This window comes from Callorhinchus milii, unplaced genomic scaffold, assembly GCF_018977255.1.
Source record: "Callorhinchus milii isolate IMCB2004 unplaced genomic scaffold, IMCB_Cmil_1.0 Scaffold1, whole genome shotgun sequence".
Classification (NCBI taxonomy): Eukaryota; Metazoa; Chordata; class Chondrichthyes; order Chimaeriformes; family Callorhinchidae; genus Callorhinchus; species Callorhinchus milii.
The window spans coordinates 83,101,169-83,118,445 of NW_024704742.1; the positions used below are offsets into that span (position 1 = coordinate 83,101,169).

At 41.9% G+C, this 17,277-nt stretch overlaps 1 protein-coding gene across 8 annotated transcripts in view; it reads left to right on the top strand.

Annotated features, from left to right (window-relative positions):
- LOC103185469 (protein tyrosine phosphatase receptor type D) overlaps positions 1-17,277 on the top strand; it is a 327,531-nt gene that overhangs the window by 280,139 nt on the left and 30,115 nt on the right. For all 8 annotated transcript variants that reach the window (XM_042332552.1, XM_042332524.1, XM_042332528.1 and 5 more), the window contains 3 exons: positions 529-626; positions 10,415-10,538; positions 16,695-16,870. In XM_042332552.1, coding sequence (XP_042188486.1) covers positions 529-626; positions 10,415-10,538; positions 16,695-16,870 — 398 coding nt within the window. The remainder of the gene's footprint in view (positions 1-528; positions 627-10,414; positions 10,539-16,694; positions 16,871-17,277) is intronic.

The window sequence follows — 17,277 nt, forward strand, 5'->3', positions numbered from 1 at the left end:
TTTTTCCCCTGGCTTCAGTTCACTTCACTTTTCCTCTGAGCCCTGTTCTCTCCTTTCAGGCTTCTGGCTGCTTGTTGTGTAGTTCATATTCTGCAGATCTCATTCTAACTCAGTACAGATTACATGTCGTACATCGCAGGAAGAAAAGTTTGAAATGGCAAAAAGCTGTCATTACTCAAAGCAGCAACCAACCCACAGGGCTAACCTTCTCATCTTCTCAGCTGGGCTAACCACAGCGACATATAGCCTAAAACTTTACTTTCTTTCTTTATGTTTTGTTTTCTCTTCACTTTTTAGGAATGTGAGCATGCTCGGTGATGGTTAACAAGCCTTGAGCGCTCTCCTCTTCTGAGCATGCGCTGCTTTGAGTAATCAAACTGTCTGCCTTGCTTTTTCTTCCACATCAAAACATGGTTACTAGTTACACGTTAAGCTTCTCTAACAATTGCTTTCCAGACTTGTCTTTTTCCTCTTAGCACTAAGCACCCGCTCTTGTAACGCCTATTTTATTCTTGTCCAATTTGTCAGGCATGGCTAGCCACCCGCCAATCCCTATTTCAGAGCTTGCTGATCACATCGAGAGGTTGAAAGCCAATGACAACTTAAAGTTTTCACAAGAATATGAGGTAAACCTTTTTTTTCTTTGTTCATTGCTGTTGCGTAATTTAAAATTGCCTATAAAGGAACATTCGAGAATGTAGCTGGAATAACAAAGGACGAGGCATATCATGCATAAAATATTCATTCTACCATTATTAATCCTTTAGTCTTTATAATCCTTCATATCTTTTACAGCGTTGGTATTCTTTCTCAATTAAGTTAGTGCCAATTCAGCAGCTTTTATCCTTCAGCAGAACTTACTGTCCACACTTGAACGAACCCCAACATAAAGCTGTCATAAGAGTAACCCTGAGCTAATAAAATTAAATTAAAACGTTGAATTAAACCTTTCAGTCCTGCTTTTTGAGCATTACACTTTCTCCAAGTATCATCTAACAGACGGCATTCTGTTCTTTTATTTAGGTTGAGGGTATAAATGAAATGTTAAGGCCTGAATGGGGAGAATCTCTACCCAAGTCAACATTTACTCTATTTATGGAGAGTTTTAGAGCAAATTCTTGGGCAACTTCTTATTTTTGAAGCTATTGTTTTCTGTAAGTTTCTTTCAAGAACCACAGAAAACTGACTTCAAAGTTAAAACTGAATTCAACAATTGGCCAAATTATGCAAACTAAAATATTAGATAGAGTAAGAGCCAGAATAATTTCTCCCCATGGCAGTCAATCACCAGGCTGAAAAAGAGCAGCAGAGAAGTGGAGATGTTTCATGATGTGGTTAAGCTGCACCAAGCCAAGGGTTTCAAAGCTTTCTGATTATACTTGATTATACTTCAAAGCTTGTTGATTGAATTTCACCATTTTCAGGTCCTGGGGAAGAATGTGTTAAGAGTAAGAGATAGCAGGGTGAGCTTTCATTTCAACACCATGATGATGCAGGGAGGAGGAACAGTGAGTATAGGATGGTGGGTTTGGACTTTGAGCGGGAGGTTCGGAGGAGAACTAGTAGGTTCTACGAAATAGAGAAAGGTTGTGACAGAGAGAGAAAGAACAGAAGAATCATTTGTCAGAGATATTGAAGAAGTGTTCAAGTCTTGGATGAACTTGGCCTTCATTTACTATATACATGCTTTGTTTGAGTGTGTGTGTGTGTGTGTGTTATTTCAGCTATCTCACATTGTTGAGCCCAATAACACGTAACCAAGCAAATAGCCGACTGATGGTATCATCTTCATTGCCTGAAAGTAAAACTTTCTTTAGAATTGATCAAAATGGACAGATGATATTACTGTTGTTGTTAATTGTAGATATTTGGATCAGTTTGAATTTTATAAGCAATTCAAGAGTCAGTGAACACCTGCCATTGGCAGAGGTCGGGCTAGAAACTCTCCCTCCATTAGCTTCCCTTCTGATTCCCATTCCATCTCCTCCTCTTTCTACTCCCCCATTTCCTCTTTGTTAGCAGCAGGCAGCTGGGAATCGATTTCCTTCGAATCTGCATCTCACTAAAGCACCCTCAATTATACCCCCAAAAGCCTACATGCAGAGAGGCACGTATCAGGGAACTCGTTTTCTATCTACCCCATCTCTTCCTTCCCCTCTCCTCTACTTCTATCTCATTCTCCATCTCATATATCTCCTCCTTTATCTCCATCTGCTTCTCCTCCTCTATCATCTCCTCCTCCATGTCCTCCTTTTCCTCCATCTATTCTTTCTCCTATGACTTTCCCTCTAATGACGTTCTGGGTGGCACTCAGCAGAACTCTCAATGACCCACCTGAGGTTGAGAATATTTGCATATGATCCATACCAATGTGCTGTGTCTGTAGCTAGATTTTTCCTACTGCTAAGTCGAAGCACATTAACCAATGGCTCAGTGCTTCCCCTAGCCAGTGTAGCTGAGAGGAGAGAAAAAGGTCTCCAGGAATCTGTGCCTGCGCATAATTTTCCATGACTTGAACGATCTTTATTGTGCAGGTGTTAGAAAGGCTAGCGTAGGCCATCCCTATCTCAATTGCGAGATTGGAACTCAGAAAAAGTCCTGGCTTGATCGTGGCTCGTGGCTCAGCTCAACTGGCAAAGTTTCCGATCTGGTCCCATCCCTGTCCCACCAAGATTAGAACGTGCTTACATTTTTGTGCAGGATAGGAGCAGCACCCCAGATTAAACAATCAACACGTCCAGGATATCTTGCCAGAATTTATATTGTTTATTCCTTTTGCTTTATATGTGCAGGCTTCCAGGTGCGACCTGATAATGTTTCACTAGGTCCTGTTTACAATAGCTGCTGATCAGATTCTTCAAACCCATCAGGAAAAGTGAAAGCCTTATCTGTATAAGTTCCAAAATGTTACGATTTCACTGTGCCAATCACGAAATACAATTATCTTTTGTGATTTATAAAACTGCCCTGAATTGGAGTAAACTATGGAATGTTTGATGGCTAACTGCTGGGAACTGTAATCATTTCTTAAGTGCTTCAATTTTACCAGTCAAAATGTAGCAAGTATATTTGTCAGTGAAAGAAAACAAGTGAAAGCAGATCACTAAACAGTCAGAGGAGATAGAAGAGCAAAAAGGGAATTTACAACCCTACAGTTGTTACTGTTTCTTAGTCAGCTCGTCTTACTTGGTAGCTCTTCTGTCTCGCGGTCAGAAGATTGTGGGTTCAATCCCCACATTGGAATTTCGGGTCAGAGTCTAAGGTGAGAACACTCTACTGCAGCTGTATTGGGAAAGCGCTCCATTGTTAGCGATACTGTCCTAAGGATAAGACACTAACACTAAGTCCCACCTACCTGTACAGGTGGATATTAAAGATTCCCTGCCCTATTCGAAAAGTGTTCCGGACAATAATCCTCTGCCCAAACTCACCAATATGGTCATTCATATCCCCTTGGTGCAAATGCTTGTGCATTAAATCTTCCTCATTTGCCTGTCTTATTCAAAATTACAGCACTCAAAGTCACCCTTTGTGTGCAGCAGTGTGAGCTATTTTGACATGATAAAGCGCTATAACAAATGGAACTTGTATTATTATCTTATAACCTACCTTATCATGAACTTCACCCCACCAGGTGAAAGGTTCTGTTCTATATGGGGGGAAATCCAATATGTGGAGTTGATATTATAAAGGGTCCAACAGCTCATTTGTTTCTCAGTTGATTAGTGATGGTTGAGACAGTGGAGTCCGTTTACAAGTGAACTGTGAACCTTTAATAGACATTGCAGTAACGTCACATGAGAGAGAACGACTCTTTACAGTGCTCCAGCTTCCAATCCCGAAGACACCACAAAACACCCATCTCTGTCTTCTACATTCCCTCTTGCCACAGGTTAGTCCTTTCGGCTTTTCCAGATTACCTGGTACCAGAGCTCGCTTTAAGAATAAACCTGGAAACGCCTCCTCATCCCCCCACCCCCATGTGCATTGTCAAAATTCACCCCTGCAGGAACTGCTCTCAATGAAAATAAATAGTTCCCAATGAGGGGAGGATATATTACAGGGCGACCATGTGATAAACATCCACTTCAAAGTCAGGTGTCTGTAGGTTTTAAAAGATACTTGTAGGAAGTTAAGGTTGCATTTATGAATTTGCCAAATTCTGGACACTCTGGAATGCTGCATAAATAGTATAAGTGTAGGTCCTGCTGGAATTTCTTCCTATGTATGTGGAATAGTACACGATAGTGGTTTCACATTGAGAATTCCTAACTGTAGTTTGCCTGGAGAGTTTACGGACAGTTTGACTGGAATGCATAAGGAAATGCAAACTGTAACAAGAGTTTCCTTTTGATGAGGGAGAGGCATTGGTGTCTTCCACTGACTTACTCTGCATAAATCTGTTGGCCGGCAGACTAGGATTGGCATAATACAGTTAGTAAATGTAGATAATGGAGGAATCAGCTGTGAGGAAAATTAACAGCAGGTTTAAAGAGACATTTTCCTCAGAGGTTCACAGATGTGTTTCAAGTATTCTTACTCCATTTGCATCAGAAATCTTTGTATGTGAACATTCTGCAGGGATTATCTCCATAGACATTGTTCACTAACTTGAGTGGAGCCATACTGTGACTTTGATGGTTACTGCTTCCTGTATAATGCTGGAGCCAGCATTACTTGCCTGGAGAGTTTACGGTAGTGCAGCTGCTCAGAATAGTAGGTTTCCATTATACTCCCTTGGAGCTGAGGAGCATTTGCCCATGCACAAACTAAGCACAGACACCGAACACCATTAACTGGCACTGAATGGATTTTCATTTTTTTTACCACGTTATTAAAGAGCGAGATCGAATGTTTAATAATGTTGAAAAGCTTCCAGGGTGGTCCAGTGAGCAACTTTTAAATTGAACTTTTGTTTTCAAGTTTGAACGTCCTTTGAAAATCATCTGCAGTGCAAACCCGACTTAGGCTGCAGTCCCGTATCGATTCCATTCAAAAACTACCTCCCTCAGGAACATGACGTGGAATTGAATCAATCAGTTTTGAACCTAATTTTACTGGATTTTTAGCATTGATTCGACACTAACAGCACAGTATGAAGAGGGCATGGGAAATCAGGCACTGCGGGTTGATTTGGAAGTAGATTTGTTTGAATTAAGCCGAGATCATCGGGTGAAAATTCTACTCCGTAAGGAAAGGACAAAGCTGCAGAAATTGAGCATCTGTGTTTTCGTTCACAGAAACTCTCTGCTCATCATATGACTGAAGCAGCTCTTTGGATCATTGTTAAGGGCCACAGGCAGTTTATTATGTGCTTCATTAGTTCTGAGAATGATTTGACTTCACCACTGTAGAATTGAGGTAGGAGGTCCATTTTAATAAAGACCACTGGGTCTCTGTTCAAGATGAAGAGCAACATATATAGTGGATTGGAGATTTGTAGGATTTAGCCAGTCACCCTTGCCAGCTCCTTATTTCTTCACCACTATTGTTGCCTGGACTGCAGTCAATGATCTTACATTACAGATTGATAACATCCTGTGTTTGTGATTTGGTTAAATTATTCCTCTCAGATCTCCTAGCGAATAAAAGTAATTTGTTTAGTGCAGATCACCGCACAGTTGCTGCATTTCAGGCAGTGGCAACCTAAATAACTGATGGAACCTCGGCAACAACTTGGTGCTTAATAGGTATGAAAGCCCAAATTAACCATGATGATGAAGTGATTGAATGGACGATACCAAGTATGGTTTAACAATAACCACATGCGTTTTTATAACAGCTTTCACGCAGGTAGTCTCTCGGAAAGCATAACAGTGGCAGAGCTTGACATGGGGAGAGAGGGGATGTGACTGTAGGCACGGCTGAAGAGGGAAAACTGCATTATAGTTTACTGTTATTTGTTTATGACTTTTGGCTGGGATAATAGAGCAGCAATAATTGCATTGTGTATGTGTGTGTGTCATATCTGTGTGGGGTGTGTTCATTTTAGGAATATTGGGTCTGTATCTATAAAACAGATTACAACGTTCAGTAGAGAGGTCACCCTATAATGTACTGCCATTGACCCTGACAAATTAATAAGGAGAATTGCTATGTTGGTGATTTATTCAGATGTAGCTGTGTTACATAATGAAAGCTTAAGGACCTGCCACAAAATAGGAATGCACATTATGTAGCTTTTGGTAACAAGTAAATCATTTAAGAAGGTGGTATTGACCTTCCATTGACTCTCCACTGCAACGTGATTTGATTTCAGTGCAGTTATTTATATTGTACCTAGAGAGTCATTCAGGCCTGCTACCAAGAGGAATAAATTCCCTTGTTTCTTAATGAGGTCCTATGAGTGATTTTAGAGCAGAATATCACAGTCCTACAGCAGTGAAATGCTGCTAAAGGAGTGCTTCATAACTCTGTGCTCCACATGCTCTCATCATGACCCTTTGTTACCGACTAGTGTACAATCTGAGATATGCAGTCACATTAAAAGAAAAGTGCACTAAATTCCTGGGACTGGTTTGGGAAACATCCCAATTTCCATCTAAGCTGTCTTACAGAGAATTACATAGAATTTTACAGGCCATTCAGCTCAACTAGTCTATGTTAGTATTTATAACCCACATGAATTTCCTTTCCTCTTAAACCCCTCTCCCATACCCCCTCCTTCCTTCTCTCTCATGTCTTCTTTTGCTCTCTTAATAATTATAAAAATAATATTATTACTTGTAATACTATTATAATAATAATACTATTAAACCCTTACTTGTGTTTGTGTGTATGTGTGTGTGTATGAGTTGATTTTTAATGCCTACGGCCTCCCTCGAGTTGGACTTGGGGGATAACATTTACTTTTAATTTTAGAAACAAAAATCAAGATACAGAATGTAAAGTTACCCACCTCAGATTCCCGGCTTCCCTTTTGAAAGCTGTCATACTTCTTAATACCTATCCCCAGAATAAAATTGGTCACTCATTCATTGGTCGCTGTTTGTGGGACATTCCTGTGGCTGCTACATTCGCCTGCAAAATGAACACAGTCACTTACACGTGTATATCCTGTGAAGCTCTTTGTGAAGTCTCGACAATGTGATAACATGGAGTTCTGTAGCTCAGTGGTTAGAGCACTCGCCTTACAAGTGAGACACCTGGGTTCAATTCCGGGCAGGGCGAAACCTTGGGCAAGTTTCCTTACTCCACACGCCTAATAATAATCCCTCCAAAAAACAAAAACAATAATAAATTGGACATTTTCAATCCATGACTGTTTGTGGGACACTGCTGTGCGCAATTGACTGCCGCGTTTTGCCCACAAATATATCAAATGAAAGGATTATTGTTTATTATTGCCATTAATCAGTTAATCCAGCCTGGGTATTCTGATGACTGAGAGAAAAAGCAGTAGTGTTTGCAGTCATTAGACACAAGAGCTCTGATATATAACCACCTAGTCATTGCCTGCTAAGACCATTTATCTTAATATTTAAAAACAGCTTCAATACTCAATACAGAAAAACAACTTCAAAATTAAGTCCCCGTTTACGAATTTGCCAAGGTCTGGCTGCTCCAGAATGCTGCATAAATGAAGTAAATTTAAACCTGGGTGGAATTTGTCTCTATAAAAGGTCTTGCGAGCTTATATTAGTGTAACTCAGAGCGTCACAGTTGTGCCCAGCCCCACAGTTGGTTGCTGAGACCAGGCTTGTGTTTTTTTAGAACCAGCATAATATCCGTTTCCCGACAATGGATTAAAAAGCAGTTTATGTTTTAACACAGCAGTTTTAGGAAGATTGATGAGGGGTAAAAAATAATCTGTATTTGACCTTTCTATTTCTGGCTGCTGTTTAGTGGTTGGCAGAGGTGGGGGGAGAAGGTTAGTCATTGGCAAAAGTGAACAATGTGAGCAAATCCAGCTCTAGCTGTACTGCAGTCAGCTTTGAATGTCGGTTCCGTCTACCATTTTCATGCTAATGAAATTTGAATTTGAACTCACTGGATTCACATAATGTGACAATCGCAGTTTGTGCTCCCATGTTCACTGAGGTTCACAAGTCTAACAATAAAGCATCTGAAGTCAACTCCAATGGGAGGTGGATTTCATAGCAGATTTTGCTGCGTTTTACAATGTAATAAATTACCCTCCCAATAGGCTTAAGCACGACTTATTTTTCGAATGTTTTTTTAAATCAATGTTAGTGATGTGTTGTGGTGCTTGCGTGATTGTTCTCAATTTCTCTTTCTGTTTGGGTTGATTCCAATTCTCTGGAGCAAAGGACTCTCATCAGTTTGCATTACTGCGACATTTGCATTGATAATGGGACTTAACACACAATATTTTTCATAAGAGAAATTACAAACAGTAAATTCTGCTGGTAACCAAAACAACAGCAATAACAACTTTCATATATATAGCGCTCTTCATACGGGTTAGCATCCCGGAGTGCTTGACAGTGGTGGAGTCTGACACTGAGCCAGGGAGAGAGAGGGGCGAGATGACCGTAAACACGATCAAAATGGAAGGTCTTTAGGTGAGATTTGAAAGTTGGGCGGAAGGGAGCAAGGTGGAGGGATTGAGGGAGAGAGTTCCAGAGTTTTGGGATGTAATAGCTGAAGGCACGGCCACTGAAGGTGGAGGGGACAAGGGACAAACAGGAGGCCGGAGCCAACCAAGCAAAGGCAGTGGGCGATAAGCAGATCGAACAGGTAGGGAGGTGTGAGGGCATAGAGGATTTGAAAATGAGTGAGAGGATCTTGAAATTGATCCATTTGGTATTTGGAAGCCAGTGGAGCCTGGCAAGGACTGGTGTGATGCAGGTATGGAGTTTTGTGCGGGTGAGTATCTGGGCAGGGGAGTTTTTAATTAGATTTTGCGTATGGTGGAACTGGGGAGGCCAACGAGGAGGGCATTGGAGTAGTCCAGCCGGGAAGTGACGAAGGCGGGACAAGGGTTTCGGCTGCGTTAGTTGTCAGATACAGACAGAATTGGGCAATGTAACGGAGGTGGAAAAAAGTGGTCCTGGTCAGGGAATGGATACTTTCAAGGAACCAAACTGTTCCCTGAAAGTAGATTGTGATGGAACCGAGTTCTTGTAGGTCAACTTGACATTCAAACATAAACAAATTACAAATTTATATTTATAAGGTGCCTTTCACGTCGGAAGGTCATCCCAAAATGCTTAACTATAACGGCTTGACATCTGCGCTTGAATCGAGGGATGTTGAGGGTGGAGGGAAAGATGACCAAAAGTGCAATCAAAAGGGATCTTGAGACTGAGCTTGAAATAGGTGAGGGAGGAATCGAGTCAGAGGAACTCCGGGATGAAGTTCCAGAGAATGGGAGCAGATAGGCCGATAAGGTTCAACCATTTACTAGCATATTGCAACTCCTGTTAGAAATACTGTATGTTAGACTCCAGTCTGTTCATCCTGCGCCATTCAGTCATAGATGCACGTCACGCATTGTGACACATTGGCATGCTTCATAGAGGACCTTTGTAATGATTCATTGTGTTCTGAAAAACATGCTTTTTTTTTTGCAAAATCGGTTGACGCCTTTGCCTATGAAATACAGTCACTGCACTTTACCGTAAATCCTGTGAAGATTTTTGAGACATTCTCCTGAAGTGAAAGGCACCATATCAAATGCAAGGATTATTATTTTGTTATTATTGTAATAACAAGTGGTTGAAGAAGTTTGCAGGGGAGTGCTTAAATAAACACAGCCTTTCTGTTCCATGCTTCAACATTTCACCACTAAGCAATTATTTGGGAAACATAATGAGTGCAAATCCGATACAAATGGTACCAACCTGGACATAATCAATGCCCCCAGACAACAGCAAGACCTTGGACCTGTTCTGAGACCCTCTCTCTCTTTCTCTCTCTCTATATATATATATTTTTATAAATACATATATATATACACACACGCACACATATATACGCGTGTTTAGAGCTCCTTTTCTGAGATCTAATATTGATTTTTTTGGAGTCTGCAGAACCACTAGCACAAAAATGTGTGGGAAATTTGGAAAGGAAATATTGTGGTATTGAAATCCAATATCGCTTTCTAAGCAGTCACAGGGAGGATGATCTGAGCACAATTTATAAAGAAGTTAATCTCTTTCTTTATCAGAGCTTTGATTAAACAAATAATAACTTTTCTTTCTCCCACTCGTCTATCCCTCCCTCTGTCTTTATGTCGCTCGCCCTCTCTCTTGCCTTCTTCAAGACCTGTCTCAAGACCCTCTTCTTCGACCGTGCCTTCAGGAGCCCTCCTTCCTCCCCTGCCCCACACCCTCCCCTATCCCGACCCCCAGCTCGGGTCCGAAACACTGATTGTCCAGCGCCTTGGGACGCCGTGCCGACATGAGAGACGCTATACACATGTAATTTTGTTGTTGTTGTTTTCTTTCAGTCAATTGATCCTGGCCAGCAGTTTACATGGGAACACTCAAACATGGAGGTGAACAAACCAAAGAATAGATATGCAAATGTCATTGCATATGACCATTCCCGGGTGCTGCTGTCAGCAATTGATGGTGAGTGTTGTCTTCAGAGCCACATAGATATTAGAGCCTTCAAACCAAGCTCCCAGTACAGCAGCTCACACTAAAACCTGTGGAGATTTGTAGGAGGCCAGGGAGAAGAGGAGTATCGATTAGAGTTGTTAAACTTTTGAATACTCTTTGAGGTCCTAAGTAAATGCCTGACTCGTAATATCCTACAGTCTCTACAAGTTTGATTGTGATCATCTCTTAACGGCAAACACTGGTACATAGAATCCATATATAGTTTAGGAAATGGAAGGTCAATTGTGGTGCAATAAGTTATACTCAAGCTGTTCTCATGCTCAAGTGCTTTGTTCAGACCACACCAGGAGTACTGCATTCAATTTCAGTCACTGCAACATAAAGGGGCTGCCCATGCCCTAGAGGTAGTGCACAGGAGAGCAACAAGGAATGCTCAATAACAACAACAACTTGCATTTATTATAGCGACCTTCATGTGGGGTAGCGTCCCAGAGCACTTGGTTGCTCCCAATAATGCTATAGGATTGAGCTCTGAGCAACAATTAGACAAACTAGGGCTCTTCAGTCTTGAAAACAGATATCTCAGAGGGGACCTTAAAAAGATAAAACGATTTTAAATGGGATTGAGAAAGCACAAAACTTTCAGATGTATCTAGACAGCAGAAAAGAGGGACAATTTAGGATCTCCAAAGGATAATTTCAGGACAGATACCGGGAAGTATTTCTTCACCCAGAGGATAATTAACTTCTGGAACAGGTGAGATGGGCCAAAGGGCCTTCTTCATCCGAACGGCTCTTGTGATTGTGTGACATGGAGATAGAAAGAAAACAAACTGATATGTATTGGGCATCTGATTTAGAACTTTAGAACTGATTTAGTGGACACAGGCACGATGGGCCAAGTGGCCTCCTGTGCTGTAAGATTCTATGATTCTGCGAAGTCACAAGTTGGATCTAGATAAATGATGTGGACAAGGGACTATGTGAAATGAACAGATAAGGCACCAGAATTGCACCACAGGGAAGTTATTTTCAGAGACTGCTGAATGGTTAATAATGTTATTTCAGCTCTTTTATGCCCATCAACTGAAGGTGACCCACATTTTCTGCATGGCTCATTAATTGGCCCATTTCTAACTTTCTAATCACTTAACAAAATTATCTGTGCACTAATAACCTATACTTAATAGGTGAGGAGTAAAAGGAGCATTCATTTATTTCAGATACGTACATGGTTATGTCTCAAATTACTCCAATAACAATAAAGTTTTAGATGAAAGAGGCTCATCAGCCCTTTTTGATCTCATCTTTGTAGAATACCCTTCCTGTATTTAAAAAATACTCATGTAAAATTCCCTCTTTGAACCCTCCGATCGGGTTTCCATGCTGCCTCTAGCACGGAACAGCCCTGGTCAAAATCACTGACGACATTCTGAATATCTGCAAAACAGGGCTCTCTCAGCCTCCTAATCCTCCTCAACCTCTCTGCTGCCTTCAACACTGTCAACCATTCTATCCTCCTATGCCACCTCTCCTCTCAGATCAATCTTCATAGACTTGCCCTTGCCTAGTTTGAATCCTACCTCTCCCACCATCTCCACTTTGTCGCCACTAATGGCTTCTCTTCCAGCGTGTGACAACCCTCAGGGCTCTGTCCTTGGTCCCCTCCTTTTCAATATCTTTATGCTCCCTCTTGGTGACATCATCTGCAGACAAGGCATCAACTTCCACATGTATGCAGATGACACCCAACTCTACCTCTCTGCCTCCACCTTCAATTCCAGGACCATTGCTGTCCTCACAGACTGCCTGTTGGACATCACTTCCTGGATGAGAGCCAACTTCCTGCAGTTAAATGTCAACAAGACCAAGGCCCTCCTTCTTGGCTCCATCAGAGCCTCCATACCTTGGGCGCTGACAGCATCTCCTTCTATGGATGGAGTTCCTACAGAACCTCAGGGTCCTGTTCGACCCTCAGCTGTCCTTCATACCCCACATCCATGCCATGACCCACTTTGCCTTTCCCCACCTCCGCAACATCGCTCGGCTCCACCACTGTCTCACACTGCAAGCCGCCGAGAACCAGCAAACACAAGGGCCTTCAAGCTGTCAGATTCACCTGATATCCAATCTATAAGCCCTCCCGTTGCAGCAAACATGCACTCAGTATCTGGAGATACACAAGCAAATTGCTATTTAATGTGGAACAGGAGAGCTGCAGGGCAATTATGGAGCAGCTAGTGAAACTGTTGGTATTATGTTGTTCCCTTGCAGCATATAAACATTGCGGATTTAGTCTCAGTTGTAATCCTTTCATTGGTTGGTCAACATCTCATTAAGGGTCCCTGTACATGAGCATTTCCACATGGTTAACACAACTCAGGTAGTGAAAAATATAATATGTAATCTAATACCTGCCAGAATATAGGGTCACTTGTTTTTGTCCCTGTAAGTATAAAATAGTGCAAAATTTTTTGGCTTGCTAAACACTTTTTATGAAGACAGTAACTTTTGGAGGGCTGGATTGAAAGTCTAGTGTAGATAATTGGAGGGGTGAATAAAACCAATCGAGTTTGCTGCTTCTCTTGTCTTACATTGTTTGGGTATGAATCTAGCACCAATGGTGAAAGCCACAGTAGAGTGATAACAGGAACAAGCTTGCACTTTCTACAGATAATTATTTGGGGGAGACAAGTTTGCAGGGCTATGGGGAGAGCGGGGGAGTGGGATTGATTTAGATAGCTCTTTTCAAAGAGCCGTCACAGACACGATAGGCCGAATGGCCTCCTTCTGTGCTGTATAATTCTATGATTGTATGATTCTGCAGTGTCACAGTCAACAAAACTTGCACTTATATAGTGCCCTCCACGCAGGGTAGCGTCTCAGAGAGCTTAACAATCGCAGAGACTGACTCCGAGCCAGGAAGAGGGGGGAGGTGACCATACGCCCGGTTGAAGAGGAAGGTTTTCAGGCACGACTTGAAAAAGGTGACAGAGGGGGCAAGGTGGAGGGATTGAGGGAGAGTGTTCCAGATTTTGGGGAGTAGTGGCTGAAAGCGGGACCTCCGACAGTGGGGCAGAGGGTGCGAGGTACGAGCAGGAGGCCAGTACCAGTCGAGGGGAGACACCAGGTGGTGGATTGGGGAGTGAGGAGGTCGGAGAGGTAGGGAGGTGCCAGAGATTGAAGGGATTTGAACACAAATGTTACAGATTGAAGTGACTCTGTAATATAAATCTGTAGTGTAGGTTTGTCCGCCTCAAGACATACCTCTTTGACTGTGCTTTCAGTCATTTTTCCCCTTCCCACCCACCTTGGCTCCTACCCCAGCTCAGATGCCCAGCCAGCAGTGTCACCACAAGGTGAAAGTTGCTATATCCATGTAAATTGTATTGTATTGGTACAAAGGGAGTGCTCAGGTGACCACAACTGTTGAGGTCATGGGAGGTGAATCGGACAACAAGCACTAAAAAGATGGGATTCATGTTCACCCAGTGATAGGTGGTTTCTCTTTGACTTTCAAACTTTTAATTCCCCTCTTTGTAGGGAAGCAGAGTTTGAAAAACAAAATAAATACTAGATTGTGTTCTGTCCAGACAGTGTATCATGCATTTTTTGATTAAAACACTCACTTACAAATCACACACAGAGAAAATGGCTCCTCTTTGATTTATCAGTTCCCTGATGTAACTGAAAGTGATTGGTGTAGCGGGAGCCAAGGCTTATTTGCGAAAACCGTAGGCAGCATGCGTGCTTGGGTGCAGCACTGAAAGAGCTGATTGTGCCAACACGAGCAGGTTTGGGGCCCTTGGCATAGAAAATTTCTGACAGTCCAGAGAGCTGGTGCCATGGATATGGGAAGGGACAAATATCCACCGAGATTGAAGTAGGGTCTACATCTTTTCTATTTGGCTGCACGGTTTTCATCCACTCAGCAGGGTGCAGAAAATAGATGCAAACTGGCCTTATCGTGGAGTGAAGGTTTAACAACAGATTTAACAACACTGGCTTTGTTCCTGTCCAATTGGAGATTGTTCTGAATCCAGAATTACAGTTTTAAAAAAAATAGTTTTCAAGGCCAGAAATGTATTTTCAAAAAAAAATCCGGAGCGCAGGAGTTGGATGTACTTGATTTGCACCTGTGTTTTGCAGTCAGGCCTCCTGTAAGAAACATACTGGAACGATAGCTGTTTTGATACTGGCATTCAATAGGATTGCTGCCAACCAAATTGACACATGGTTAAAAATGAATCCAGTGTGTAATTGAGCCCCAACAGCGGACCAGGTGGGAAGGTCTCAGGTTTGATTCCCAGCCTGTGCTGAGTTTTCTCACTGAGTCAAGCCGATAGCAAGGATACTATTGTTGAACTCAGCATTGTAAACTAGGGAGGGGAAATCAGCCAGGACTTGTGCTCCTGGGGCCCCAAACCCCAGGTTCTTAAGGCTAAGGCCAGCGTCTTAAATTGCGAGATTGGCAGAAGTTTGGAAACAACAAATCTTAAATTCAAATTGGAAGCCCCTTTTCCACAGTAATGAAAAAGAACTCTGGAGTTTGGCTTTAAAATTAAAACAGAATTTAAGAATTGTCCAAAAATGTTGTGCATTGGTGAATTTGAGCACAATGGTCTTCAACTGAAAAATATGAAAAATTCTATACTTTAACAAATAAAACATTGATAGGGACCTGAAAAAACCTTCCCTTTTGGCAGCAAATGTATGAAAACCAACTGGACTTGGAGGTGAAGCTACAGTTTTTGTCCCAAAAATATACAGTCAATTCACTTTATAGTATGTTCTGTGAAGTACTTTGAGATGTCTTGAAGGCGTGAGAAGGCCCCATATCAAATGCAAGGATTATTATTATAGAAGGTACTTTCTTGGAGGGAGACACTGGAGGCTTCAATTGCATTCCTGCGTCCAGTGCTAACTAAGGCCTTTTATTCCATTTGAACTGAGAACAGAGGTTGCAACATTGAGGGTTGAGAGACAGCTTCACGCATGCAGCTGAACAGATGTTTTCCATTGAAACAACGTGTTCTGTCTGAGGTACTACAGGTTGTTCAAAGTGTGGCTATTGAATACAGATGCCGTAACTGTGTGTACCTTTTCCCAAGGTTAACACAGCATTTTGGATATCCAATGACCTTCAATATTTTATTTTGAAAAATAGGCTGCTGGGGTTTCACGAGCACACTTACATTATAAAAACATTAGTGGAGAAAACTATTATCTTTGGATGTTGTAGTGGGTTTCTTCTTTACAGTCATTATATAGGTTTGAAAAATCCATCTCTCTGCTCGATTGTTATTGTCATTCTTTGCACTGGGAACAGGGATTCTTCCTGTTAACCCTATGCAATACTCTACTTTCTTACAAACTCGATACAATGCTATCCAATGCAAAGCCCTAACAGGTAGGATGGACCACACAGGCAGCAAGAAGTTCTCAAAGGCAAGATAAATAGTTTTCACGGGTTGGACTCGAAGGGTACCACAATGCACACTCTGAGGTCCCCAAACTTTTGTTCGCGTCAGGCTAAACTCCACAATTAGGTAAGTAGGATGCATCTCTCCAGGGAAAGAGTCTGCATTCCGTTACAAACATGGAAATTTGCTGATGTAGGTGGAACTGTATGTGCTAATCTCAGTCTGAATTTCTCTTACCCCATTCCTCCATTCCCTCCTCCTAATTCAGCTCTTATGGCCTCCACTGAGCTCTTATTGCTACCATTGCTGGTCAAGCCTTTAGATTCTACACTCCCGACATCTGAAACTCCCTCCCTCTACCCCTCTATCTCCCATCTCCATTTATCTAAGTCCTACCTCGAATTCTTACAGGTAACATCACCTCCCTCTTCCCCCGCGCCCCATAGCCATTGCTCAGCATCCAGCCCTGTCCTTGTACAATGCTCTTAACTTTTTATTCTATGAGAAAGACAGTATATAATAATAATAATAATCCTTGCATTTGATATAGCACCTTATCACGTCTTCGAGACATCTCAAAGCGCTTCACAAAATGTACTGCTAAGTGAATTGACTGTTTTGTGGGCGAAACTATAAATGCAAGTTGTTGTTTGAAAACTCTTAAGGATGGAGATGGATTTCCAAGTATGTCAGACTCCTGGTTAGCCCAAAAACTCAATCGTTCCTTGTTCTCTTTCTGCAGGCATACCAGGGAGCGATTATTCTAATTCCAACTACATTGACGGGTACAGAAAGCAGAATGCGTACATCGCAACGCAAGGCGCTCTGCCCGAGACATTCGGAGACTTCTGGAGGATGATTTGGGAGCAGCGTAGTGCGATCGTTGTCATGATGACTAAATTAGAAGAGCGATCCAGGGTTTGACATTTTACATCATTCTCTGATATTGTTTCATCAAAGAGAATTCGCTTTTCTTTAATAATCAGGGCACTTCTTACAAAATGCAGATTCAATTATTCCTTGCTGAGAAATCCCATGATTTATTCATTGGAAACCACGTGAGGGGATCTTATCATCATATCACGTGCCTTTCTCAACAACAGACAGTCTCTTAAATCATGCCTATCAGAGCGCTGGCACGTCGCAGCAGTGTTTAATTTATTAAAGATTAGATCCTAGGATTAGACATAAGACCTTAATTTAATTTTGTTTTAATGTAAAACAGCAGTCATTGGGGAGTGGGGGGATGGAAGGGTAATGCCTCTATTCTTGATACAGTTATTGGAGAATCCAATCAGTATTTTGTAACATTTACACAAGAAAAT